The following is a 15,879-nucleotide window of genomic DNA, read 5'->3' on the forward strand; positions in this document are numbered from 1 at the left end:
TCTTATTATAGATATATATATATACATATATTAGTACATTTTAACATTTTTTAGAATGTATTTACATAATTCGTATCAAAAGAAATAAGTTCACTTGAATCCGTTACACCCCTCTAGATTTGTTAGCTACGTCATATCTATTTAAGAAGGTTAATTTGAGTTCAGTTGAATCAGACAATCATTTTTAACACAAGACTTGTATATGTATGCAACAAATCCCTAAAATTTCAATAAAAACTAAATTATGAACCCCATAATTTTAAAAGTCCATACAAATGTTCTTCAATAGTAACAAAAACATAAATATTGAACCGTTCAAGTTAAAATTCTGAATTTGCTTCTTCTGTTAGCATGCATTATTCCTCGAAGGAATGCCTCGAGGAAGGATAGAGATCGTAAGGATCCCATAGATGATCAACAGTACATGGTTTTCTTGAATCCAATCTTAACCATGGTTTACCTGTAACACTTCAATGTAATAGACTAATAGGACCAGGATGCAAACTCCTACATTTTCCTTCAATATTATCACCAGCCAATTTAAACATTTTTTAGAATGTATTTACATAATTCGTATCAAAAGAAATAAGTTCACTTGAATCCGTTACACCCCTCTAGATTTGTTATCTATGTCATATCTATTTAAGAAGGTTAATTTGAGTTCAGTTGAATCGGACAATCATTTTTAACACAAGACTTGTTTATGTATGCAACAAATCACTTAAAATTTCACTAAATATTAAAGAGCAGTTTGACTCTCATATTTTGAACCCTGTTACATAAATAAATGAAGGAAGCATCAAACTCTCATAAATCCGCCATTCACTTTATTTATACTTGAATTCATATTTAAAATGGAATATTTAGACCCTCGTACCATCTGAACCCCAATTCTCATAGATATATCACCATGTATCCCTAATTTTAGAGGTAAATTTCAGAATTTAAAGTTCAGTTGAACCCTCTAGATCTGTTAACTACACTATATCTATTTAAGAAGGTTAATTTGAGTTTAGTTGAATCGGACAATCATTTATAACACAAGACTAGTATATGTATGCAACAAACCACTAAAATTTCAATAAATATTAAATTATGAACCCCATAATTTTAAAAGTTCGTACAATTGTTCTTCAATAGTAACAAGAACATAAATATTGAACCGTTCAGGTTAAAATTCTGAATATGCTTCTGTCTGCACATGCATTATTCCTCGAAGGAATGCCTCGATGAACGATAGAGATCGTAAGGAGCCCATAAATGATCAACAGTACATGGTTTTCTTGAATCCAATCTTAACCATGGTTTACCTTTACCACTCCAATGTAATAAACTAATAGGACCAGGATGCAAACTCCTACATTTTCCTTCAATATTATCACCACCCAATCCATGTTGATTCCATCTATGATCAACAGGGGTAATATCCCCAGCTAGGGTTAGCAAAAAAGGTGGTAAAGAACCTAAGTGATATATCCTTTTTTGCTTTTGTACAATCATCCAATCTTCAACTTTTTGTGTGTAATTCCCACACCTCCATTTATCAACATCCATAATCATAACACCTGTATTGAAATAACATGGTTTTCTACCATCAAATGTTTTAGGTAACTCAGAGTCATCCCAAAATGTGTTTGTGAAATAAGTTGTGAAATTTGCTTGACAATATTCAGGAGCAGCTAATACTTTGTCACCAAGATCAACTCTCCATAATTTAACAATGTCATCAACAATGACTATGTCAGAATCAAGATAAATTACGCGTTTTACGTCTATTGGAATTAAATCAGGCAAATAAATTCTTGCATAATTTAACGGTTGATCTAAAGCTTGACGAATCGACTTTGAAATTAGGCCACGGACCCTGTGGACATCAAATTTGTAGAGCTTGAAGTTGAGGTAAGGGAAAGTGGACTTAATGCTAGAAAATACCACAGGTTCATGTCTTACACATAAAAAGTGAAACATGACATCTTCTGGGCATGTTGAATGTTGTAGGATGGATAATACTGCAGCCATTGTACCTATACGAGACATAATATAATTAAGTAATTATATAATAACGTTTACTTTTATGTACTCACAAAATGTGATACATGGTATCGAGTAGGCACGAAGATCTCAAGTTCAAATATCGTCACTATACAAGAAGCTAAAAACAAAATATTTACGTGTTTGACACATGAAAAAAAAGAAAGATATTTTTAGTTATATACACTGGCAATGAAATTTTTTTTAGCAAACGAATGACTTTTGTGGCTAAACAACAAAAATCCACAACTTATATTATTTTACAATGGATTATCAAAAATGCATATAATTAGAGCTTCAGACTATTTATATAGCAACAGATTAGCGACGAATCTTATAGCTAACTCCTACTTTTTTTGGTAGTGCTAGTGACCTATTAATTAGGCCCAGACATAAAAAGACTTTTAGAAATGCAATATTTTAAAGTATTTAAATGAGGTGATCATACATTTCAACAGTACCTCTCAAGTAATTAGCATCAAGAGTCATGGCCACATGAATACGGTCCGCGGCAGATGAACCACAATCCCTCCCATTGCGAAAAGCAGGCGCCTCTCGAAAAACGGGAACATGTAGGAAAGTCGGTTTCAAGATAACGCCAACGCGGACATTGGTGGTGGTGATGAAGGAGATCTGATTGATAATAAGTAGAAAGAAAAACAGGAGGCCAAGGAGATGAGAAGTCCAAAAGGCCATCCTGCAACTTGCATTTAGAATAGTGCATTAGGAAAAAGGAAGTTGAAGCAGCCATTGGAGGCTAGGTTAAGAGAAGGTTTAGGAGAGGTTATAAATGATTGATTCATAAAAAATAAAGGATAAAGTTTGGTAAGATTGTGAGGGAGAGAATTCTATTTGTTAACTAATCTTATATTATCCTTTAAAAATGTAGTAATTAGTAACTCACTTTCATTGATTAACTAGAGTCAATGATTACTTTTGAGGGGCTAATCTTTCTTTTCCACAATTATAGCAACCCATCAATTTCTCTCATCTAAAAACATAATTTTTCTATTTGTAGCACTCATTATGATCATCATCGTCACTAATCAGTATATACAATCATCACTATCAATCATTATTACTACATTGTCAATTAATTATCACATATCAACAATCATACCATCATCAGTCATCACTATATATAGTCAACCATCGTTATCATTCACCATTGTTACTATATATATTACTAACCAACATTAGTAAATTATCATATACACTAATGAGGCATTCCCACAACATAAATGTGATTTTATAAAATAAAACAGAGATCAGTCTATCCACAACAACAACAACAACAACATATTCAATGTGGGGTCGAGAGAGGGTAGAGTATACACAAAACTTACCTACCTCGTAGAGATAGAGAGGTTGTTTCTAATCGACCCTCAACTTGCCTGCCAGACTTTTTATCAGTCTATCCACAATACAACAAAGGAAATTACAAATTATAGTTTGCTAGCTGGCTTTGTAATACTCCCCATAGCTTTGGCCCTCTGTCTCAAAACAAATTTTTGTGTCTTTCCTGTAGATGTTTTGGGCAAATCATCGAAAATTACTGTTTTCGGAGCCATGTAATGTGGTAAACGATCACGACAATACTTGATGATTTCATCCATAGTTGCATTGTTACCCTCCTTTAGTTTCACAAAGGCACAAGGTGTCTCACCCCAGTAATCATCTGGTCTTCCTACTACAGCAGCGTCGAGAACAGATGGATGGCTGAATAGTACCGACTCCACCTCAATTGTACTAATATTTTCTCCACCGGATATAATGATGTCCTTAGCACGATCCTTCAATTCGATGTAACCATCGGGGTACTTCACAGCTAAGTCCCCAGTTCGAAACCAACCCCCTTTAAAAGCTTCTTTTGTTGCTTTGGCATTCTTCAAGTACCCATTCATTACAGCATTTCCTCTAAACATTACCTCACCCATTGTTTTTGCATCGGGTAATACGCTCTTCATTGAAGCTGGATCCTTCACATCTACTTCCTCCATACCAATATGATGCAACCCTTGACGAGCCTTGATTTTCGCCTGCTCATCACGTGACAGAGAACTCCATTCAGGTTTCCAAGTGCAAACAGTTCCAGGACCATATGTTTCCGTTAGACCATACGAGTGAATAACATTAAAACCAAGGTCATCCATCATAAATAAAACTTGAGGAGGAGGTGGTGCACCGCCGGTCATCACTGCTACTTTCCTCGGAAGTGGCCTACGGATACTAGGAGGTGCGTGTATTATCATGTTTAAAACTGTAGGTGCACCACCCATGTGACTCACTTGGTGCCTATCTATGCTTGTAAAAATTCCTTCAGCAGTAACATTCCTAAGACAAATATTCGTGCCACCCTGTGCTGCCACTGCCCATGTAAGGCACCATCCATTGCAATGAAACATCGGAACTGTCCATAAGTAGACGGGCATTGAAGGCATTTCATTGAGAAGAACAGCTGACAGAGAATTAAGATATGCTCCTCTATGACTATAGACGACACCCTTTGGACTCGACGTTGTACCTGAAGTATAATTCAGGGAAATGGGATCCCACTCATCATTTGGCCATACTACCTCAAAATTAGGCCTTCCCGTAGCTAAAAAGGCCTCGTATTCCATAATATGAGAATTCGATGAGCATTTGTCACAGTCGGGGATTAGGATTAGATGAGGCAATTTAATATTTTCCTTCGAAAGAATCTGTAACGCCCCGTTAGCAACATCAAGGAACTGGTAATCTACAAGTATGACTTTTGCCTCTGAATGTTTGAGTAAAACCGAGACCATTGCTGAATCATGACGAACATTGAGAGTACAAAGAACTGCCCCAGCCATAGGTACCGCAAAGTGTAGCTCATATATTGCAGGAATATTTGGAGCCAAAACAGCAACCTGCTTATAAAAAGAAGAAAAAGAAAAACTATGAGCAACATGAGTATGAAGATGCACACTTCTAAACAAGAAGTTATTTATTTCTTAATTAGAAAGCATACGACAACAACAACATATCCAGTGTAATCCCACAAGTAGGGTCTGGGGAGGGCAGAGTGTACGAAAACCTTACCCCTGCCTCCTTTTGGTCGTGGAGGTAGAGAGGTTGTTTTCATAAGATGCTCAGCCCAAGTGCAGCAAATCAAAGGAAATACGGCAGTGGAGAAAACTAGTCAAAAAATACGGAAAGTAGTACAGGGTATCCAAAAAAATAACACTAACAACAACGAAATAATGTGGTAACTGAAACACAAAAGACAACATATGGTAACAACTATCTAGTTCTATTTAAATTCTCCATGCCATTAGTACTTGATAAAAGTTATCACTACTTAAACCAAGGTGTTTGTGTATGGTTTGGCTTGGAGACTAACCATGAATAAGTAATTTGAACAGATTGGTAAAGTTGTTGTCATGTGACCAGGAGTTCACAAGTTCGAGTTGTTGAAACAATCGCTTGAAAAATGTCTGTTAAGGTTGTATACAATAGACCTCAATTGGAGAAAGCAACTCCAATGAAAACATAAAAAAAATAAAAAATTTAAGCACAAAAGATGAAAGGAAGCATTTATAGCTAACGTTTGACATAGATTTTGCGAGTAGGCGTTGAAAATTTATCTTCAAATATGTGTTTTTCAAATGGGGTGTCACAACTAATTTGGATGGGAGAGGATAATCAGTGGCGTAGCCACATGTAGTGAAATGTGGCCAGTGTTCATCAAAAAATTAGTTTCTGCATATTAAAGTATATATACAAAATATATAGATCAAAAAATAATTTTCATACATATATATATATTTAAAAAATCCTTATTACAGCTAGTAGCTGCATTCAACTAATTGCCAAGTTGCTAGAGTTATTTCAGCTTTGACTCTGAGCCTAAACTAATTAGTGGGACTATGTCTAGTACAAAGTCCCTTTGCGTACTTAAACGAGCTTTTGACTATTAAAATTATAACTACCATTTTTGAAAAGTAGTAAATTCTATTTTCAAAGTTAAAAAAAAATAAAATTGAAAATTAGAATTGCGTTTTTTCCTTGTATTGAGTTTTTTTTTAAAAAAATAAAAATTGCAGTAATTTGAAGTGAAAGTAATTTTTTGGTATTTTTCTAATTTCATAACCAAAAGCCAAATTTCAACTTCAAAATGTATGATCAGATAAGCTATAATAAGCAGGGGCAAGTTCACAATGCATATCTAAAACACAACTTGAAAAATAAAAAATTCAAATTTCGAGGTTTTGAGTTCAAAATCTATGATAGAAATCCCAAATGTCAGTTTGGCCATCAAATATTTTCAAATTACCAAAAGACGATCTACTATATGATCAAACAAGAGCATATAATTTGTAAATTTCAACTTCAAAATCTATGATGAAACGGAAGCTAATAATAATAAGAAGGGATCGAAAGAGAACATACGACATCACCCCGAGAAATCCCAAAATGGGTAAAGGCAGAAGCAAGTTGTAAGCACCTTCGTCTTGTCTCCGCCCAAGTAAACTTAACATCGCCATAAACAATAGAAATTCTGTTGCTGTATACCACACCTGATCTTAACAAAAAGCTTATTGGACTCAACGGAACATAATTTGCAGAGCATCTAATCGTCCCCTCCATTTTCAAATTTCAAATTGAGAGCACTCAAGAAGAAGAAGAGAGAAAAATCACGACAAATAGAGTAATTATTATTTTAATCTATGGTGCTTGTACTTTTTATAGTGAACCCAATATTATAAACGGCACGTTTGGTAGTGGAGGTCATGTCATGCCTAAGTAATACAATATATAATTTTTTTAAAATTTTATGTGAATTATTAGTTTCATTTTTCAATTATTGATAGTGTTAAAAATATTTTTTTATTTAATTGATCGAACTTAAATATATTCATAATTTTGCAATATTAGTGAAATACAGTACCCCTAAGTTCTCGCGAAGTTTAGGGAGTTTAATAGCAACATGCTCTTATAAGAATTTGAGATCATTTGTTATGTCATGTGGCTGATCGGGATGCATCTAAGTTTGGTTACTCAAGTCAATAGTATGGGAGAGAAGATAATAACTTGCACCGAGTTGAGAAGTGCTTTCAATACTTCTCTTTAATATATATTATATTCGATAATTGATTGCGAGGTTAGTTATCATATATATATATATATAAAAGAGAACCTTAGGCCCGCCTACGTAGCGCCACCACAAATCAGAATTCCCTTTTAATTTATTTATTTACAAAATTAGTCTTCCCTTTCATGAAAAGTTGCGACTTTTATGAAAGGTTGTGACCTTTTCGAAGGGTTGCAACTTTTCCAAATAGTTGTAACCTTTCTGATAAGGCACAATAAATAATTGTTCACACTACCCTTTGTTGTCTATAAATAGAGGGATTTCCTCTTATTTGAACACAACGAAAATTCTGAACCTCTTCCTTCTCTTCTTCTTCCTCTTCCTCTTCCTCCTCCTCCTCCTCTTCTTCTTCTTCTTCTCAATTAAATATTTGTATACTTTGTGGATGTTGAGTGGCTCACTAACACTATGTTACAGATCCTGATATGTATTTTTACAATCATTAATTTATAATTTATGATTATGCTATTAAGGCAGGCTAAATAATAAGATGTAGTACTCCCTCCATTCCATATTAAGTTAATTTTTGAGGTGTTTCACACCCTTTAAGAAAAGTAGATTAAGACATAAATTCAACCTAGTTTTTCATTTTTACCCTTATTAATAATTGTCAAATTTATGATTAAAATAACTAAATATTAATTAATCACTAATTCCAATACTAACTAATGAAGGGTAAAATTGGAAGAACACTCTAAAATTAGTCTTGAAAACTGAACAATTAAGTTAATTTGAAAAATGGAAAATGTCTCAAAAATTAACTTAATATGGAATGAAGGGAGTAATAATTTTCATTTTCCTTTACATTATTAATGTTTGTTGCTACGTAATCTTGTATGTAAGATACTATAATGTTTTAGTTTTAATGTCTAATAGGTTTTAAGTATAATTTTATAAATTTTGTGATATTAAATTCCCGCGCGAAACGTGCGTAATTTTACTAGTTTATACATAAAAGTGAAAAAAATATTATTATTTTGATTTGTAATTTAAAAATTAACGTAACTGATATTCTATAATAACGACATAAAATAATAAATAAATTTCGTCGTCGAAAGAAAAAGAAAAGAGAATCACGAAAACAATATTGTCCTTATAGCACTTTCGGCAACCGTATTGATTATGCAGTAGTCCTATTTTAGTATTTCTTTTAAACGTGTGTTTTTAATATTCAACTCAATATTTTCTTTAGGAGAAAATTATATTTACGTATTTATGGTATTTATTGAATTTCTTTTTTTAAAAAAATTATGTGGTTATTTTTTTTTTGATTTTTTTAAAGTGAAAACTATGACTCTATCAGCGTTATGAAGAGTCGTTTGATAGTTGATTTGAAGTTTTGCATGAGTAAAATTATGTTTGATAAATGATTAGGAATTTAGTTATTTATATAAAAATTAATATAATTTTATTGGTAATTTCGTAATCTACATAAAAATATATGTATAAATTACGAAATACTTTATGTATTATTTTTATGTAAGATAAAAATTAAAATAACTAACTAATACATAAATAATAAATCTCTATATTTGTACAAAATTATAAATAATTTTTATGGGGTATCTAGCGATGGAGGAACAAGACAGTTACAAATAAATGTTGTTTTGAGATAATGGACCACAAATATTTGCAGAAAAATAATAAATGAAAGAAAAGAACTTTTATGTATAGCTGTTGGTTTTTGTAGATAGAATATTAAGTTTGCTAGAAAATTTTGTCACTTTATGCATCAACAAATTGTATGTATAAGGACATTATATTTATTTATATTATATTATACAAAATTGAAGAAGAATGAAATTCTTTTATATTCCTTTCTAGTATTTCTCTCTACTATTTTTTTCAAATTTCTTTATATTTAATTTGTACATTATTAATTTCTGCATGGCTTGAATCAGCTATTAAACAACTTCTTTCATGTTCAATTTCGAGTTGATTTGAGAAGAGTGGAAGAAAAAAAGAGAGAATCAATAATTCAGTGGTAGAAGTACTGTTTCACATCCTTAACTAAAGGTCTTAAATTTGAGTCATGAGTATGAAGAAAATTATGTTTAAAGCGTCATGTATGTGTGATCTCAATTAAATTAAAACTCCAATATAGATATCGAATGTCGAAAAAAAAAGAGAGGAGAGAATGACAAGACAAATTGAGTAGGTATAGCACTTTTTTCATCTAATGTATTGATTATGTAGTAGTTGTCCTATTTATGATGCAGGTCCATGTTATAATTATGGCACACCTTTAAATTAGAAGAGGACACATGATTGGTATTTGGCACTAACATGAACGTCTGTTGATTGAATTATATTTTAATTATAACATGGTGCATGTCCATGTAATAATTGTGGTTGTTTTTCACGACATAATACATAAATATGTTATTTAACTTAGTTTTAATTGATATTTATGTCTTTTTATTTTGTGTATGCACAAGTGTTGGTTTGTTAGCATTTTAATATATTAATTTGCTTTGTTTTGGAGTTAGAAGAATGTTGATTGTTTCAGCAGTAAGTGGGCAGTTTCATTCCTACCTTTGAATACGTTTGTTGACTTTCATTTGCAGAACATGGGGAGTAATGGCTTTTGGCCGTTGGTGGCACTTAGTGCTGCTTTACTCCATTTGGAGTTACTCTCTGTTTACAATTCCAATTCTTGAAGTAGCTCTTAGCCGTTGGTGGCCTTTGCCATGACTTCTCCATTATTCTTCCTCCATTATACCTTGTAATTTATGTAACTTCTAGGGCCATTTATCTTCACTATTTACCACTCCATTATCTTCCTATTTATTTCTAAGAAGACTTTTTTTAGTATAAATAGTGATGGTCTTCATTTGGTATGTTACATGCAACACACAAGGAAAGTATAGAGTGAATAAAGTTTGTGAAAAAGAGAGTTCTTATTAGTTGAAGGGATGTGTTCTTTTTTGTGGAGCTTTGGACTCAACTCTTGTCCAGAGTTGTCGAGTTATACTTTGTGAAGGTTGTTGTATCCTGGAGGGGACAAGTCAAAGAGGACTGCTGCTGGACCGGTGAAATAACATTTGCTGCAGTGGGCTTGAATCTCATTAAAAAGAGCGAGATATCCGCGACTCAGCCAGATTTTTGTTTCTTCATTTTATTTTTCAATTGTAATCTTGCAATTTGTTGTTATCTTGTAAGTTTTTCACTAACATAAATACTTAAATATAAAATTGAACGAGTAGACACATGTGTCCGACGTGACATAATACACGTAGGACGCCACATAGGGCACAAAATTTCATGTAAGATATCATGTGATACGAATGTGTCTATTTTTTCAATTTTATACCAACTTAAGTGTCGATTCACACACATTCAAAGTTGAAGGGAATAGATACAAGCTTAAACCAAATAAAAGGGCATATTTATGTATTACACGTTTTCCAAAATTTGATTTTTTTATGGACAAACACTATTTTTCAATATAAAATAATATTTTGGAATAAATAAATAATATGAAATATAATTTTAAAAAATTATGATCAAACACGTGTTGAAATGTCCATTCAAACTTTTCCAAAATGGTTCAATAATTACACAACCAATCAATTCACACTTGTTTGTTTTGATTGTTTTTTGCACACACTATTAAGAAATAGCTAGTAGTATTGATGTGGAAGGACTACGAGAAACAAAAAGATGAGCAGTGACAAGTAATCGGTGGGAATTGAAGAGTATTTGTATATAGTGGCAAAGTTAATATAATAAAGGAGATTTAATTACATTGTGTAGTAAGCAAAAATACAAAATATTTTGTATACATATAAATTATTGAATAAAAAAAAAACTTCTAATTTAGTGATGAAAGTGGGGCAAACATACTTAGATATGATATTGTGCAATTTTCGATTATTTTTTAAAATTTCTAACCCTGTCACTAATTACATTAAAGGGTGAAATATAATATCGATAGGAGGAATAGATCAAAATATTATAACAAGAAATAGGGTAAGGTGTGTTCATATTTGAATCCAAATATGTGATTATACAACATAATCATGTCAAATACATTAGATTAAACATTATTTTCACGACTTCAATACAATACTATATATTATAAAACAATATATTATTTATGATCGCTACGACTAACAATTGTTGTAGTTCTAATCTTGAGCTTTGCGCGATTGATGTAATGAGAAATTGTATCATTAAAACTATCTCTTCTTATGGTAGGCTTTCTAGAACCACCATCATCAATCATATCAAAATTTGATGTTGTTGTTCTCATCTTGTTCTTCACTCGATTAATATAACCAGAGAAGTATTTGTCATTATGATTTTTGTCACTAGACTTACTATCTGTTAGAAAATTTTGAAGAAATGTCAACATTCAAAGATTGATCACTATAAATATAAATAAGTGTAAATTCTGACATTTGCTTCTTGCTGGCAGAATGACATACAAAAATATATGAAGATCGATGAAAATTTCTGTCTTATTTTTTAAAGTCTTTAAACAAAGATGTTGATACAATCAAGGCTCGAGAAAGACCTCAAGTGTAATATATATTATATACTATCATCACCTTAAAACAAAGATGTTGATATAATCAAGGCTCGAGAAAAACCTCAAACGTAATATATATTATATACTATCATGAGAAAGATTTTAGTTCAAAACTTATTAAAAGAGAATCTATTATGGTTTTTTCTTTCTTTGGTGATCAACATCATTGTATTTAGCTCACTCTATATGCATTTTCATTTCATTTTAGAATCTTATTTTTAAACTCCAAGTACATAAACAGAGTTACATGCCACAACATAGGCATATCCAGAAAGGCATTTCGAAAATAGATCTAATTCTATCTCTTTTAGTTTCAAGAAGGAAGAATGAAATAATATCAATTCATATATAATAAAGGTTCTCTATTGATTCAAATAATTTGTACTTATGGCCTATGGGATAGTGAGGAAGGGGAAGCACAAATGACTTCACATAGTATGTACTTTTATCTATCTGATTTACTTCATAGTTTTCGTTCGTTAAAGAAATGAGTCAAAATTCTACGAGCTCAAACTTATCGGATTTAAGGAATAATATAAGAAAGAACAGGGAAAATATTCATATTAAATACACTGATACAAGCATATATTAAATCAATTAAAAAGGGCAATCCAATGCACTAAGTTTTTGTTATGCACAAGACTTGGAGCAGGATCGAATCACACTTGAACTATCATATATGCATCCTTAATTACTTCTCATTATACCACAAGAGGCTATTTTCATGACTTAACTTTTTTTTTTCACTGGCTAGAAGTAAATTCATTATTTGAATTTTATGAATTTGAGTTCGAAATTCTAGACAAGTCATTTAATTAACCTATTTGATCAAAATCAATTATTCATACTTATTAAGTGAGTTTTTTTTTAACACATATACAAATTTCGAATTAAAACTATTGAATTCTGATAAACATGTTATTAACACTCTGTATCTACCCCTGCACATGACATGATGACAATACAACAACAATAATAACATATCAACTGAAATTTCATAACTAGAATCTAAACAGAGTAGAGTGTACACAAACTTTACCAAGATAGAAAAGTTGTTTCCAAAAAACCCTCGACTACATGATATGATGACTAAGTAATATTGGAAAGCATGAATAAAGATAAAAACATTAACAAAAATCACCTTTAATTTCCTGCTTTTGATGAACTTTTCCTGGAGCATGATTGTATTCTATAAGCACCATGTTTGATTTTGATTTCCCTTTTATTTCATCAGAACTTTGGCTTTGTTTCTTTCTATTATCCCACTTGAAAATCTTTTTATATTAGGAGTCTTTGTTGATCTTTGCCATTTTGATTCTTGAAATTTCAAGAAAACACTAGGCAAATATTACTAGTAATTTGTGAGTATATTGTTGAGAAGAAAGAGCTTGGATTAGAGCTTATTAATAAGAGGAGATTAATGATTATTGAGGAATTAATATTGTTCCTTTGTACATTAACCAACATGTGACACTCATGTTCTCTGTGGAAAAGACTAATTACTCCCAGGATATTCCACATAGTATATAATATATGCCATTAAGAAATTATTAATTACTCTATCATTTTCGATTTACACAAAGGTATGAGATGTAGAGAAGGACTGAATCATAAGGGTCGATTGTATGCAATCTTCATGCATTTTTGTAAGAGGCTATTTTCATAACTCAAATCTGTGATTTACTGTCACATAACAAGAATTTTACTCGTTACGTCAAAATTTTTCTTATAAAAAAATAATATTTTGAAATTATGATCTCAAATATGTCATAAGTAGTTAATATACAAATAATATAAGTGAATTCAACTTTATTATATATATATATATATATATATAATATAATTTTTCGAGAAGTCCGGAGGAACAATAACCTCCATAATTTTTGTTAGTGGCCTACTAGGGGATCATATTCGTGACTTTCAACATGTTTTCATGACTTTGGATAAAGATAAAGACATTTACTATTATGAAAGCATAATTAGTTGTTAAATTCTGCAAATTATATCTACGCATTACCAGAATAATAATAATAATAATAATAATAATAATGATGATGATAATGATAATAAAAAAAGTGGAATCAGGTTCTTTAGGGGGTTTAGGTGGAGTAGGGTGGCCCAAAGTTGTCTAGAGAATATTTCACTTTTGGTGTATTTTAATAAGAGACTCTATAATCAACACATTTTAAATTAAGTTTCAACTATTGATAAGACGGTTATAGTTTTAGCAATTTTTTCTAAAAGATGTGAATGCAAGTGAAAATGTCTCATGAATAAGCTTTATGATAGGACGGTCTTTGTAGACATTTGACGATAAATTTGCGCTTGTTTGAAGATATCATCATAAATGAGGCATTACTATATTATAGAAGACTCTAGGAATGACTACCATTGTGCCAATAAGATTACTACTAATGTCCAATATATTTATAAAATATATAAGTGGGCCCCACAACCTTCCACTTAAATACTACATATTATATATTATTAATTACTATACTATAAATCACTACTAATATCCAATATATTTATCAAACTATATAAGTGGACCCCACCACCTTCCACTTAAATACTACATATTATATATTAATTACTATACTATAAATGACTTAAATACTCCATATTATCTTTTACAATAATTAACAATTATTTGACACTTTAAATTCTATCAATGCCATGTAAATTAGGATAAAAAACCTAAGATATAATATTTAAATATATTTAAAAATAATATAAGTAATACCATACATTACAATAATTAACAGCTTAATTATTTAAAACTTATCTAAAAAAATAAATTGACTCTCTAAATTCTATTGGTACCACATAAAATGAATTATACAATAAACATATATTGTTTGAAATTGATGAAAAAGAAACAATAAATTACAATAATTAATAAAAAAAATAGCCACTCCAAAAAATCTATCGATTAACAACATATATTGTTTGAAATTGACGAAAAACAAATTATAAATTACAATAATTAACAAAATAAATCTCTCAACTCCAACAAATCTATCAATTAATGTCACATAAATTGGGACATGGCAAATAACATATATTATTAAAAAATTAGGTTCAAAATGTACTAAAAAATACAATAATTAACAACTTAATATATTAAAGAGACATATAAAAAAGGGTTAATATTTGAAATTCTGCATTTGCCACATAAATTAGAACAAATAGAGTAATAAATATTATTTTCAAAATTATGTTAAAAAAAAGTACTACAAATCACAATAGCTAACAATTTAAAATATTTTTAAAATCATATAAAAATTTCAATAACTTCTCAAATTCCATAGTATGACATAAATTAAAAAAAAAGTGTTATAAATCATAATAAAAAGTACAATATTTAAACTACTTTAAAAGCATTATAAATTGTAATAAATAATACAACAATTTAAATTACTTAAAATTTAACGACTTAAATTTTTTTTTAAATGTATTAAAATTTTGGTTAATTGTCAAAACTTTACATGTGCCACATAAATTGAGACATGGACAGTCACACATATTTTTAAAAAAAATTACATTAAAAGTATTCTATCAATTAACAACATATATTGTTTGAAATTGACGAAAAAGAAACTATAAATTACAATAATTAACAAAATAAATCTCTCAACTCCAACAAATCTATCAATTAATGTCACATAAATTGGGACATGGCAAATAACATATATTATTAAAAAATTAGGTTCAAAATGTACTATAAAATACAATAATTAACAACTTAATATATTAAAGAGACATATAAAAAAGGGTTAATATTTGAAATTCTGCTTGTGCCACATAAATTAGAACAAACAGAGTAATAAATATTATTTTCAAAATTATGTAAAAAAAAAAGTACTACAAATCACAATAGCTAACAATTTAAAATATTTTTAAAATCATATAAAAATTTCAATAACTTCTCAAATTCCATAATATAACACTTAAATACTACATATTATATATTAATTACTATACTATAAATGACTTAAATACTCCATATTATCTATTACAATAATTAACAATTATTTGACACTTTCAATTCTATCAATGCCATATAAATTAGGATAAAAAACCTAACATATAATATTTAAATATATTTAAAAATAATATAAGTAATACTATACATTACAATAATTAACAGCTTAATTATTTAAAACTTATATACAAAATTTAATTGACTCTCTAA

General features: G+C 30.1%; 3 protein-coding genes across 4 annotated transcripts; all 3 read right to left on the reverse strand.

Annotated features, from left to right (window-relative positions):
* Positions 1 to 1,204: 1,204 nt before the first annotated feature.
* Positions 1,205 to 2,742, reverse strand: LOC125812955 (probable galacturonosyltransferase-like 4). The gene is made up of 2 exons (XM_049492435.1): positions 2,493 to 2,742; positions 1,205 to 2,024 (listed from the first exon to the last, which is right to left on the reverse strand). The coding sequence occupies exons 1-2, from the start codon at positions 2,725 to 2,727 to the stop codon at positions 1,207 to 1,209; spliced, it is 1,053 nt and encodes a 350-aa protein (XP_049348392.1). The 5' UTR covers positions 2,728 to 2,742; the 3' UTR covers positions 1,205 to 1,206.
* Positions 2,743 to 3,326: 584 nt separating this feature from the next.
* On the reverse strand, positions 3,327 to 6,722 carry LOC125812951 (butanoate--CoA ligase AAE1-like). Of its 2 annotated transcripts, none has more exons than XM_049492430.1 (2): positions 6,448 to 6,722; positions 3,327 to 4,925 (listed from the first exon to the last, which is right to left on the reverse strand). In XM_049492430.1, the coding sequence occupies exons 1-2, from the start codon at positions 6,643 to 6,645 to the stop codon at positions 3,477 to 3,479; spliced, it is 1,647 nt and encodes a 548-aa protein (XP_049348387.1). In that variant the 5' UTR covers positions 6,646 to 6,722; the 3' UTR covers positions 3,327 to 3,476. The 2 variants fall into 2 exon arrangements, with proteins under 2 accessions (XP_049348387.1, XP_049348388.1); XM_049492431.1 differs by having other exon boundaries at positions 6,503 to 6,605.
* A 4,491-nt stretch (positions 6,723 to 11,213) lies between these two features.
* LOC125812965 (uncharacterized) lies at positions 11,214 to 13,051 on the reverse strand. The gene is made up of 2 exons (XM_049492445.1): positions 12,826 to 13,051; positions 11,214 to 11,476 (listed from the first exon to the last, which is right to left on the reverse strand). The coding sequence occupies exons 1-2, from the start codon at positions 12,884 to 12,886 to the stop codon at positions 11,244 to 11,246; spliced, it is 294 nt and encodes a 97-aa protein (XP_049348402.1). The 5' UTR covers positions 12,887 to 13,051; the 3' UTR covers positions 11,214 to 11,243.
* Between the last annotated feature and the right edge of the window lie 2,828 nt (positions 13,052 to 15,879).

This window comes from Solanum verrucosum, unplaced genomic scaffold (assembly GCF_900185275.1).
Source record: "Solanum verrucosum unplaced genomic scaffold, falcon-dt-bn FXZP01000144.1, whole genome shotgun sequence".
NCBI lineage: Eukaryota > Viridiplantae > Streptophyta > Magnoliopsida > Solanales > Solanaceae > Solanum > Solanum verrucosum.

Coding starts and splice junctions, on each gene's coding strand:
- LOC125812965 (XM_049492445.1), bottom strand. CDS start 12,886: ATGGTGCTTATAGAATACAATCATGCTCCAGGAAAAGTTCATCAAAAG. Junction 11,477..12,825: donor TCAAAAGCAGGAAATTAAAG/GTGATTTTTGTT, acceptor ATTTTCTAACAG/ATAGTAAGTCTAGTGACAAA.
- LOC125812951 (XM_049492430.1), bottom strand. CDS start 6,645: ATGGAGGGGACGATTAGATGCTCTGCAAATTATGTTCCGTTGAGTCCA. Junction 4,926..6,447: donor GGATTTCTCGGGGTGATGTC/GTATGTTCTCTT, acceptor TTTTATAAGCAG/GTTGCTGTTTTGGCTCCAAA.
- LOC125812955 (XM_049492435.1), bottom strand. CDS start 2,727: ATGGCCTTTTGGACTTCTCATCTCCTTGGCCTCCTGTTTTTCTTTCTA. Junction 2,025..2,492: donor TGATGCTAATTACTTGAGAG/GTACTGTTGAAA, acceptor TGTCTCGTATAG/GTACAATGGCTGCAGTATTA.